Source organism: Rhinichthys klamathensis, unplaced genomic scaffold, assembly GCF_029890125.1.
Source record: "Rhinichthys klamathensis goyatoka isolate OS25496 unplaced genomic scaffold, OSU_Roscu_1.1 h1tg000545l_1, whole genome shotgun sequence".
Classification (NCBI taxonomy): domain Eukaryota; kingdom Metazoa; phylum Chordata; class Actinopteri; order Cypriniformes; family Leuciscidae; genus Rhinichthys; species Rhinichthys klamathensis.
The window spans coordinates 778,599-789,462 of NW_026607017.1; the positions used below are offsets into that span (position 1 = coordinate 778,599).

General features: G+C 45.6%; 1 protein-coding gene across 1 annotated transcript; it reads right to left on the reverse strand.

The window, feature by feature from the left end:
* Positions 1-333: 333 nt before the first annotated feature.
* LOC130073418 (uncharacterized) lies at positions 334-10,566 on the reverse strand. Its single transcript, XM_056238817.1, has 2 exons — positions 10,491-10,566; positions 334-1,442 (listed from the first exon to the last, which is right to left on the reverse strand). The coding sequence occupies exon 2, from the start codon at positions 1,429-1,431 to the stop codon at positions 409-411; it is 1,023 nt and encodes a 340-aa protein (XP_056094792.1). The 5' UTR covers positions 1,432-1,442; positions 10,491-10,566; the 3' UTR covers positions 334-408.
* Between the last annotated feature and the right edge of the window lie 298 nt (positions 10,567-10,864).

A 10,864-nucleotide genomic window follows, 5' to 3' on the forward strand; every position in this document is an offset into this window, starting at 1 on the left:
AAAGATGAATAGAAAATGAATTAATAAAGATTAATATAATTATAATGCAGATTCTTAACAGTAGATTATTAATTATGCTGGATACAGGTGAAGCCCAAAGTTTTACACAGAACGCAAATAAAAAACAAGCTTTTTATGACTCATGCACCAAACACTTTAGTAGAAATCGACTGCACATCTATAAGAACAACTAATACACTTTATAACAGCCTTTTTTGATAAATGACATGCGGCAGGTCTGTCTGCAGTTACTTTTAAAGCAGCATTTTGTCTGTTTTTTATTGCTATAATGAGTAATTTGGTATTTTATACTTTGTATGTAGGATACTGTAATTAAAGCAATGCTTGCAGCAGATATAGAATAATTGCTTAAGAAGTCAGAGTTAAGTTATTTACTCGAAGCCCGTGTTAGACAGGCGGCAGCGGGACTTCAGTCGGAGGGTTCGGCTGATCGGTGATCTTCAAATCCTTGCAGAACAACACCGGTTCTGACCCGAGACCCAGCTGATACTGCCACAGATACAGACGCTCGTTTGGCTTCAGCTCAAATGATAGTTGCTCTTCCACCATAGTCTCTTCATTCCAGTTTTCCTTCTCAGTGTTCACACTTGAACCTCCGTATTCTGCCGAAAAGGAGAACTGACACTTTGCAATTAACCCTGTGAGGTCTCCTGATGAGACTGTGGTTGACGCTGCTATCTTCCAGTTGTGTGTCATCTGGGACATCTTCTCCTTATTATATCCAACCTTTTTAGTTACTTTCCTTTGCCATGTCACTGGTGTGGGACTGTCATTACTTGCCGTTTTAATGTTCTCCCACCTGCCGAACGCTGGGCCGTTGGTTATGGACAGCCCTCCTGGCAGAAAGTTCAGGACATCGGGGTGAACAGAATAGACACCAGTGCGCTTATCTTCGTTGAAGTTGGTACCTTTGTAGTATTCAACTCCCCACTTTGAGGCTGGCTTGAGGAAGTAGTAGTGATCCGGCAGACCCCAGTAATAGAGACCGTCTCTGCAATTGGGATGCAGGAGAAATTCTTCAGAACGTGAGTCATAACTCAGGTCTGCTGTTCTTCTGTAAGTGCCCTTCTCCTGGAAGATGATGTAAAACCAGCCAAAGGCTGCCAGGTAATGGTCTCCGCCCCGACTGTTGGGATGAAGGGTGTAGACTGAGGAATCAGTGTCTTCTGACAGGTCAGTGACTCTGCGGTAGTCATCACCCTTAATGATGTAAAACCAATCATAGTCACCAAAGTAATGGTCTCCATGTTGGCAGGCGGGGTGCAGAGCAAGAATACTGAGGTCCGACCCTTGTTTAAAATCACTCGACCTCATATAGCAGCCGAGATCAGAGCGGATTATAAAATAGTTGGTCCTACATCCACAGAAATCAACTCCTTTCATTTTGCGCTTGGGAATAATGCCTGCCATTTTGCCTTAACCTGCAACACAAGATAACAAACAAATAAATAAATATTCAGAGCTAATGGTTTGCTGTTAATGTCAGGTTTAGTGCAGGATGCCGAAGACGAGGACACAGGTACTTGAATGCAGTTAGTTTATTAACTAAATAAACTTTCAGGAACATACAGCAACAAAGGAAAACACTCCAGGACTTCGGGTGACCATGGCGGTGAGGACCCTTCGGGTGACCATAGCGGTGAGGACCCTTTGGGTGACCATAGCGGTGAAGACCCTTCGGGTGGCCATGGCGGTGAAGACCCTTCGGGTGGCCATGGTGGTGAGGACCCTTCGGGTGACCATAGCGGTGAAGACCCTTCGGACGGCCATGGCGGTGAGGACCCTTCGGGTGGCCATGGCGGTGAAGACCCTTCAGGTGACCATGGCAGTGAGGACCTTTTGGGTGACCATGGCGGTGAAGACCCTTCAGGTGACCATGGCGTGAAGACCCTTCGGGTGGCCATGGCGGTGAGGACCCTTCGGGTGGCCATGGCGGTGAAGACCCTTCGGGTGGCCATGGCGGTGAAGACCCTTCGGACGGCCATGGCGGTGAAGACCCTTCAGGTGACCATGGCGGTGAAGACCCTTCAGGTGACCATGGCGGTGAAGACCCTTCGGGTGGCCATGGCGGTGAAGACCCTTCGGGTGACCATGGCGGTGAAGACCCTTCGGGTGACCATGGTGGTGAAGACCCTTCGGGTGGCCATGGCGGTGAAGACCCTTCGGGTGGCCATGGCGGTGAATACCCTTCGGGTGACCATGGCGGTGAGGACCCTTCGGGTGGCCATGGCGGTGAAGACCCTTCGGGTGGCCATGGCGGTGAAGACCCTTCGGGTGGCCATGGCGGTGAAGACCCTTCGGACGGCCATGGCGGTGAAGACCCTTCGGGTGGCCAAGGCGGTGAAGACCCTTCGGGTGGCCATGGCGGTGAGGTCCCTTCGGGTGGCCATGGCGGTGAGGACCCTTCAGGTGGCCATGGCGGTGAAGACCCTTCGGGTGGCCATGGCGGTGAAGACCCTTGGGGTGGCCATGGCGGTGAAGACCCTTCGGGTGGCCATGGCGGTGAAGACCCTTTCGGGTGGCCATGGCGGTGAAGACCCTTCGGGTGGCCATGGCGGTGAAGACCCTTCGGGTGGCCATGGCGGTGAGGACCCTTCGGGTGGCCATGGCGTTGAAGACCCATGGCGGTGAGGACCCTTCGGGTGGCCATGGCGGTGAAGATCCTTCGGGTGGCCATGGCGGTGAGGACCCTTCGGGTGGCCATGGCGGTGAAGACCCTTCAGGTGACCATGGCGGTGAAGACCCTTCAGGTGACCATGGCGGTGAAGACCCTTCGGGTGGCCATGGCGGTGAAGACCCTTCGGGTGGCCATGGCGGTGAAGACCCTTCGGGTGGCCATGGCGGTGAAGACCCTTCGGGTGGCCATGGCGGTGAGGACCCTTCGGGTGGCCATGGCGGTGAAGACCCATGGCGGTGAAGACCCTTCGGGTGGCCATGGCGGTGAAGACCCTTCGGGTGGCCATGACGAAGGCGTATAGCCCCCCCCCCCCCAAATTTTCTTGGGGAGAAGGACAGGAATGGGAACAGACAGCGGCTCTGGATCAGCAGACGTGGACGGGACCGGCTGGTCGAAAATAGGGCTTTTCACAAGTAAGTCTTAACATTACCGTACTATTGGTTGTATTTTGTGAATAGAATATTACCAGATAATCGAGAAGGAGCAAGGATATTTCCTATTACTGTACTGAAATCGTTGTGAAATGCTGTTTAGGCTACTGCATCAGCCGGTGTTCACCCGGCATATCAGGAAGCAATGTAATACACGCATGACAGCGATGCGCAAATTGAGGTACCCCTCCAACTTCTAGTGTTATTGATAACCTATATCTTATCACATGCGATTTGCCCCCTCCCACATCCACATACAATAAAAAAAGGTATAGGCTTAATGTTGTCCGAATTAATTTTTTAGAAATTACTGATGCAAACACGTTGAAAAGCTTCTTCTCCATTTTTATTACAGGTGGCTGCGTTCGGTGGATTCGGTGGCTGCGTTCTGTGTGTGAAAGTGTGTGTACACTTGTGTGTACACAGTGTGTGTCAAAGTGTGTGTACACAGTGTGTGTCTAAAAAATGCTGGGTTGTTTTAACCCAATTTTGGGTCAAATATGGACAAACCCAGCTGTTGGGTTAAATTTATAAATTGCATTTTTTAATCCAACAATTGGGTTTGTCCATATTTGACCCAAAATTGGGTTAAAACAACCCAGCATTTTTTAGAGTGTATGTGAGAGAGAGAGAGAGAGAGAGAGAGAGAGAGAGAGAGAGAGAGAGTGTGTCTGTTCATGTTTGTTTGTGTGTCTGTGCGTGTCACAAATCATAAATAGTTTCTTCAACTTATTAAAATATCTTACTTTACTGCAACTATCTGTTTCTGCTACTTTATTATATTTATAGTGTGTGATTTATAAAATACATTATATCCTTCATCACACATAATGTGTCTGGTCACTTTATTTCTTATATCAGAATATTATATTACTGTTAAGCCTACTATGGATATTAAAATACGCCGAACCATGTGTCCTGTGTCATAGCGACATGAATGACCTTTGCAGCAAAAAAATCAGTTCAGTATTCAGTGAGATATGATTAATTTAATGCGCTGACAGCTCATTTCACCTGCCATTCAGATTACACTGAGCGGAGCGGATGACCGGTTTAAGATGGCGGCTCCAATTCTCGTCCATGCCAATAGGCAGTAGCGGTCATATAGGTCTACCTATATGATGTCTATGGGTGCAGCCTTTGAATTGGGACGTCCTTCGTCGTGCCGCTGTGACGCAATCGGCCTTCAAATACGGCCTTCGGAGGATGCAGCCTTCACATTGGGACACAGCTTACGGGACACAGCTATGATGTCTATGGTCTCAAGTCCGCACAAGTCACCTCTCGATGCATCCTCGGTAAACGGGGCGGATCAAGAAGTTGTGTCTACATAAACTGTTAATACAAGAACTGAACACTAGAGGGAGATAGAGAAGGGCGATTGATCAGTGTAGATACAAGAGAGACTGTGAGATGTACATGTGAGTTCGATCTGGATTAAAAAGAGTGAGCATCTAAGAATTCTTGTGCCATCGCATCATTTATTGTTTTGTAAAATTAAGTAACAATATAACAAATTGGCGACGAGGTGGTCTGCATCTATATTGCGTGACGATGGCTGCACTGAACGCTCCATTTCCAGAGTTATTTCTGCCTTGTCCGGGTGAGCCCAGCATTCCATTCACAACGTGGACCAGGATGTTCCGCAACTATCTTCTCGTCGTGGGAGCTACAGGTGATGCTTGGCCAGAGGCAAGGAAAAGAGCCTTGCTGCTTCATTGCTTAGGAACCGAAGGACAAAGGATTTTTTATACTTTACCAGAGACTGGAGATACATTGGAGTCTGCTATCACTGCGTTGAGTACACATTTCACCCCTGCCATAAATGTTGTGGTAGAACGTCATAATTTCCGGAAACGAGTGCAAGGTGCTCACGAGTCTATAGTGAATTATATTGCTGCACTGAGACAGTTAGCTGCAACTTGTGATTTTCCTAATACAAATGACATGATTCGAGATCAACTCATTGAGCATCTGTCAGATCCTCGAATTCGCGAGAGACTGCTCTTAAGACCTGACCTTACATTGGCAGAAGCTATTACAACTGCGACCCAAGTCGAGTCTGCATCGGAACAAGCAAAGGTCATCGGGGAACGGAGTTTTCCTGTGCAAGCTGTCCAAGTTCAACAAAATGCCGTTCAGCGCAAACAACAAAGAACCACGTTCACCGCTAATACCTTTTCAAAATCTTCTGCACCTGCTCCGCATACACGCGCATGTTTTCGTTGTGGTTCTAGTGGACACTTGGCTAATGCAAGAGAGTGCCCGGCTACAAGAGCAATATGCAAAAACTGTAAAAAAGAGGGACACTTTGCACGCGTGTGTCGTTCGGCTCCTACGCACACAGTTGGAGAAGTTGAGTTACCCGAGTACACGTTACTGTTAATTCAAGGATCCAGCATGCAGAATAAAATCCAGTGTGCTGTTGGCATCCAGACGCCTAAGTCCTTTGCAAACGTGGAACTGATCGTGGATACTGGCGCTTCAGTATCAGTTCTGCCTCGTTCTGTGTATGAAAAAAACTTCAAAGGTACACATTTGCAGCCATCGACAGCGCAACTAGTTACATACTCGCGCTCGCCTATTAATGTGCTCGGCTGTATGCCAGCTACTGTTATTAAAGACAATGTAGAATGCTCTGCTACCTTCTTTATTGTGGAATCAGGAACTGCTCTAATGGGGATGGATTTGATATCTGCTCTACACCTTTGCATAGAAGGGAATACAATCACTTCTGCACGGGCCGCCGACTTACCTGCTTCTCTTCCTCTGACACCGGTGATGCAGCTTTCCTCTTCTGCACCTGCGACAGGTTGTGTGAAAGGGTTCATGCATAAAGTGAAAGTCTTACACTCCGCTGTACCTGTGCGACAAAAACTGCGACGTCTTCCTTTATCAGTACGTGATGCTGTGTCTGATGAACTGAACCGCCTTCTCAGCGCAGGTGTAATAGAGAAAATTGATGCTTCATCGTGGATTTCACCGATTGTTGTAGTACAAAAAAAGACAGGAGGAATTAGAATGTGTGTTGATTTGCGGGAGCCTAATAAGGCTATTATAGTGGATGCTTACCCTCTGCCACACATGGATGAGACCTTAGCTGCCTTGTCAGGTGCAACTGTTTTCTCTACCATTGATCTGGAAAACGCTTACCACCAGGTTCCGCTCCATCCAGATAGCCGTGACCTCACAGCGTTTATAACGCACGACGGGCTGTTTCGTTTTTGCCGTGTTCCGTATGGTCTCGCATCGGCTCCGGCCGCATTCCAGAAAATGATGTCAATAATACTCAAAGATGTTCCCAATGTACAGAATTACTTGGATGACATCATCTGTTTCGGACGTACACAGCAAGACCATGACGTTGCTTTGGATGCTGTCCTCAAACGTCTCAGCGAGGCCGGTCTACGAATGAATGAGAAAAAGTGTAATTTCCGTCAGTCCTGCTTGCGCTTTCTTGGACACATGGTGAATGGAAATGGTATCCAACCTGATGAAGATCATCTGCAAGCAATAATGCAGGCCCCAGCTCCAACTGATGTCACCAGCTTGCGCTCCTTTCTGGGTATGTTGTCCTGGTATAATAAGTTTATACCTAATTATGCCACTCTCGTTGAGCCGTTGCGTGCATGCCTGCGCCAGGATTCTGAATTTGAATGGACTGATGATGCCCAACAGAGCTTTATGGATGTTAAGAAATGCTTAGTGGATAGTCCAGCACTTGCCCTATTTAACCCAGAAATGCCAATCATTGTGTCCACTGATGCATCAGATTATGGTCTGGGAGCGATATTATCGCAGGTGTACCCGGATCACAGTGAACGCACAGTGGCATTTGCGTCACGAACCTTAACCTCAGCCGAACGGCGTTATTCAACTGTGGAGAAAGAGGCTTTAGCGTGTGTTTGGGCCGTCGAGAAGTGGCGCACATACCTCTGGGGCAGACGTTTTACGCTGCGCACTGATCACCAGGCGCTGACAACACTGCTGTCTACGCGGGGAGCTGGACGTGCCGGGATGCGCATTGCTCGGTGGTCAGCTCGCCTTCTGTGTTTCACTTATGACGTTGTGTATCGGGCTGGCTCATCAAATCATGTTGCTGACTGTCTGTCGCGGTTACCTCTTCCTCTCGCTTCTGCTTCTACCTCTGATGATGAGCCAGAGCTGGTCGCTTTACTGTCTACTGCCCTGACTGCGATTTCACCATCCGAGTTCAAAACTGCTGCAGCCTCGTGTCCTGAACTGACCGCTTTATGCACCCAAATCGAAAAAGGATGGCCTGTTTCTGTAAAAGCTGTGCATACCGACCTTCAACCCTACTACAATGTGAGGAATGAACTTAGTGTCAAGGACAATGTGGTGTTCAGGGACACCCGTCTAGTAGTTCCAGTGACATTGAGACATACATTAATAGCTCTCGCGCACGAAAGTCACCAGGGAATCGTGAGGACAAAGCAGCGCTTACGCGAACTATACTGGTTCCCTGGAATGGATCGGATGATCCAGACTCAGGTCTCCTCGTGCGAGTTGTGTCAAAGGCTCGATAAATCTGCTCGCACTGTTACCGCGCCCCTCCAACCGGTACCTTTTCCAGATGCACCATGGAGTAAACTTGGAATGGACATTGTTGGCCCGTTTGACACTGCTGGTTGGGACTGTAAGTACGCTATTACCTTAACTGATTACTATTCCAAATGGCCAGAAGTTGCCTTCACATCGTCTGTGACGACAGGGGTTGTTATTGACTTTCTCAATGGCATTTTCAGTCGCCATGGTTACCCGGTAGAGTTGGTTACGGACAATGGGCCACAATTCACGTCGGATGCGTTCACCACCTTTCTGCGAGAAAGAGGCATTGCGGCAGTTCGCACGGCTGTCTATAATCCAGCTGCGAACGGCGCTATAGAACGTTTTAACAGAGTTCTTAAGGACTGTGTACAGTCGGCTATAGTACAATCTAAGCCATGGAAACGTACTGTTACAGACTTTCTTCAAGTTTATCGCTCTACTCCACATGCCACCACGGGAGTTTCACCCTTCGAATTACTCCATGGGCGGAAGATGAGAACAAAACTGAACGTTGCCCTTCATTCCCCTGCAAGCACTCTCCAGCCAACGGATGTTCGCAAGCGAGTTGTTCTTAAGCAATCTCAAATGAAGCGTTATACTGATGCAAAACGTGGAGCACGACGGCTTATCCTCAAAGAGGGGGACAGGGTGCGAGTGCGCAAGCCCTTTCATGTGCCGAAGGGACACTGCAAATTTTCTGATCCTGTTGAAATTGAGAAACAAGTGGGCCCGAATACCTACTTGCTAGAGGATGGAAGGAAATGGCATTCCTCACGATTGGCACGAGCTGTTCAGATGCCTGATCCTGCAGCTGAGCTTGCGGAGCAAAGTTCTTTCTGTAATGAAGCTGATAACTTTCCGCGGGCTGAGGAACGTCCGTCAAGGATGCGCAAACCTCCCTCATGGCTAAAAGATTTCGAGACGTAAATGTATAGTTATACATTGCATAGCCTATATTTTATACGTTCTGTTCCTGTTATAATTAAGATAAGTTTGTTTTGTGCTCAAGCAATATATTCAAAAAAAAAAAAAATACTGTTCAAACAATTTTACTCCCTTGGGTTATTGCTTAATGTTGGAATGAAACATCTTTTTGTTTTATGGTAATTATTGATAGATTATGTGGGAAGGAAAATATCTTACGTATTGGGGGGATGTTGTGTCTACATAAACTGTTAATACAAGAACTGAACACTAGAGGGAGATAGAGAAGGGCGATTGATCAGTGTAGATACAAGAGAGACTGTGAGATGTACATGTGAGTTCGATCTGGATTAAAAAGAGTGAGCATCTAAGAATTCTTGTGCCATCGCATCATTTATTGTTTTGTAAAATTAAGTAACAATATAACAAAGAACACATCCGGGGATTAGAACTGGACTTGGCTAGATGTGAACTTTGAATTGGAACAGTACTTGGGCAGCGTCTGATGACGTTTCACAAGACCACAAGAACACAAGTACAGACAAGAAGGTTTTCCCAGGCTACGGGAGAACTGAATGTCAATAAAAGAGTGTTCATGCCCAGACATGTAAACAGGCCTATATGTTGCTAAATCCCGCGGCAGTTTTGTAGTGATCTCCGTGCTGATCTGGTCCGATTTCTAGCGGATTTTTGTGTGCGTAAATCTTAAAAGTAAGTAGTTCATGTATATATTAGTAGATTTAGTTGCTGCTACGTAATTTTGCAGTACTAAAAGTGTGTTTATTACTGAGGTAGTCAATGCACACGTAAGCTCAATCGCACATTCATCTCAGCATAAAACACGTTGAATTAGACTTTGAATGTTACTTTTGAATATTATGTGAAAATATTTAATTCTGTTTCATCTGATAGTTCATTTGAAGTGAGTGTGTATAAACCTGAGGAAATTTACAGCTGCTGGACTTGTATAATATATGTCACATGTACATGTGTAATATGTCCTTAGGCTATTGCATTAGTTTTATATTGTTCAGTTATTACTGTTTCTTTTTTATTGTATCTATATTCATTATTGTTAACTTAGAGAACCACACCCGTACTGACACATGAACCAAAGACGACAGTAAAATAACATTGACCAAGTGATTTATTGTTCTGCCTGAAATCTGTAGCGGTTGCGCTCACACTGTTGTTGTTTTGTTCAAAACATTTATGGACCATGGCGGGGACGGGACGTGATCGGCTCGGATTGCATTTTAAATTCTCCATTGAATTTCACTACATTCATTGTGGGACATTAAATGAAAATGCAATCGCAAGTGTCTTAACTGTGAGTGTAAATGCAATTAGGAAAAATAACATTTAAGTGATCATGTTTGCTAAACATATCAAATAATTTCTGCAATACAGTTTAAATTTAAATTTTGCTTATATGTTTAAAGTACTTGTCAAAAGTAGTGTTATAAATAGCAAAAATAAGTGCAGTGTGTGCTGCTGTGACTGTTAATGTTTGCATTGAACATTTCAATGAAAGCTCATTTGTTTGTCTTTTCTACAATGCTTTTATTTTGTATTCGATATTGTACAATATTAGGAATGCAATGACCTCACCAGAAATCCTTTTTCATCTGTACATGAAGTGTGTCTGCCTTCCATACATATTTTTAGCTGTCCTGTCGACTACTTGCTTACAAAGTTACACAACAAATACATCTGTTTAAAAAATATGGTAACAAAATGTCAAATGGCAAAAATTCTTTTTAAATGAAATATATCATGTAAAAATGGTCTATACCCACTAGCACATGAACACAAATACAGATCTTCAAATGAGCTCCTAATGCTCTTTTTATTAGAAACACACTCACCTAGACGTGTGTGTCAGCACTGGATCTGATGAAGAGCTTCAGTCTGAGAGAGAGAGATCACACTCCTGCCTTAAATACAACTCCAGAGAGGAGAAACACACCCAAGCCTCGAGGCAGAACAGTGCTCTACATGTGTAACGGAGTATCCTAACCTAACCCTAACTCTACTCTAACCCTAATGCACTTTATTAATTCTAATTTCCAATTTATGTTTAATTTAATTTTTATTATCATTTAATGATTTGTTGGGTATTTGTGAGTTTTTATCCTATTGAGTTTAATTTATTTATCATATCGCTATTGTTTCCTGCGAAGATGTCGTTGCTGCACTGCGCCTCTATTGTACCTCCTAAGTTTCCGTAGTGTCCGTGTGT

Coding starts and splice junctions, on each gene's coding strand:
- LOC130073418 (XM_056238817.1), bottom strand. CDS start 1,431: ATGGCAGGCATTATTCCCAAGCGCAAAATGAAAGGAGTTGATTTCTGT.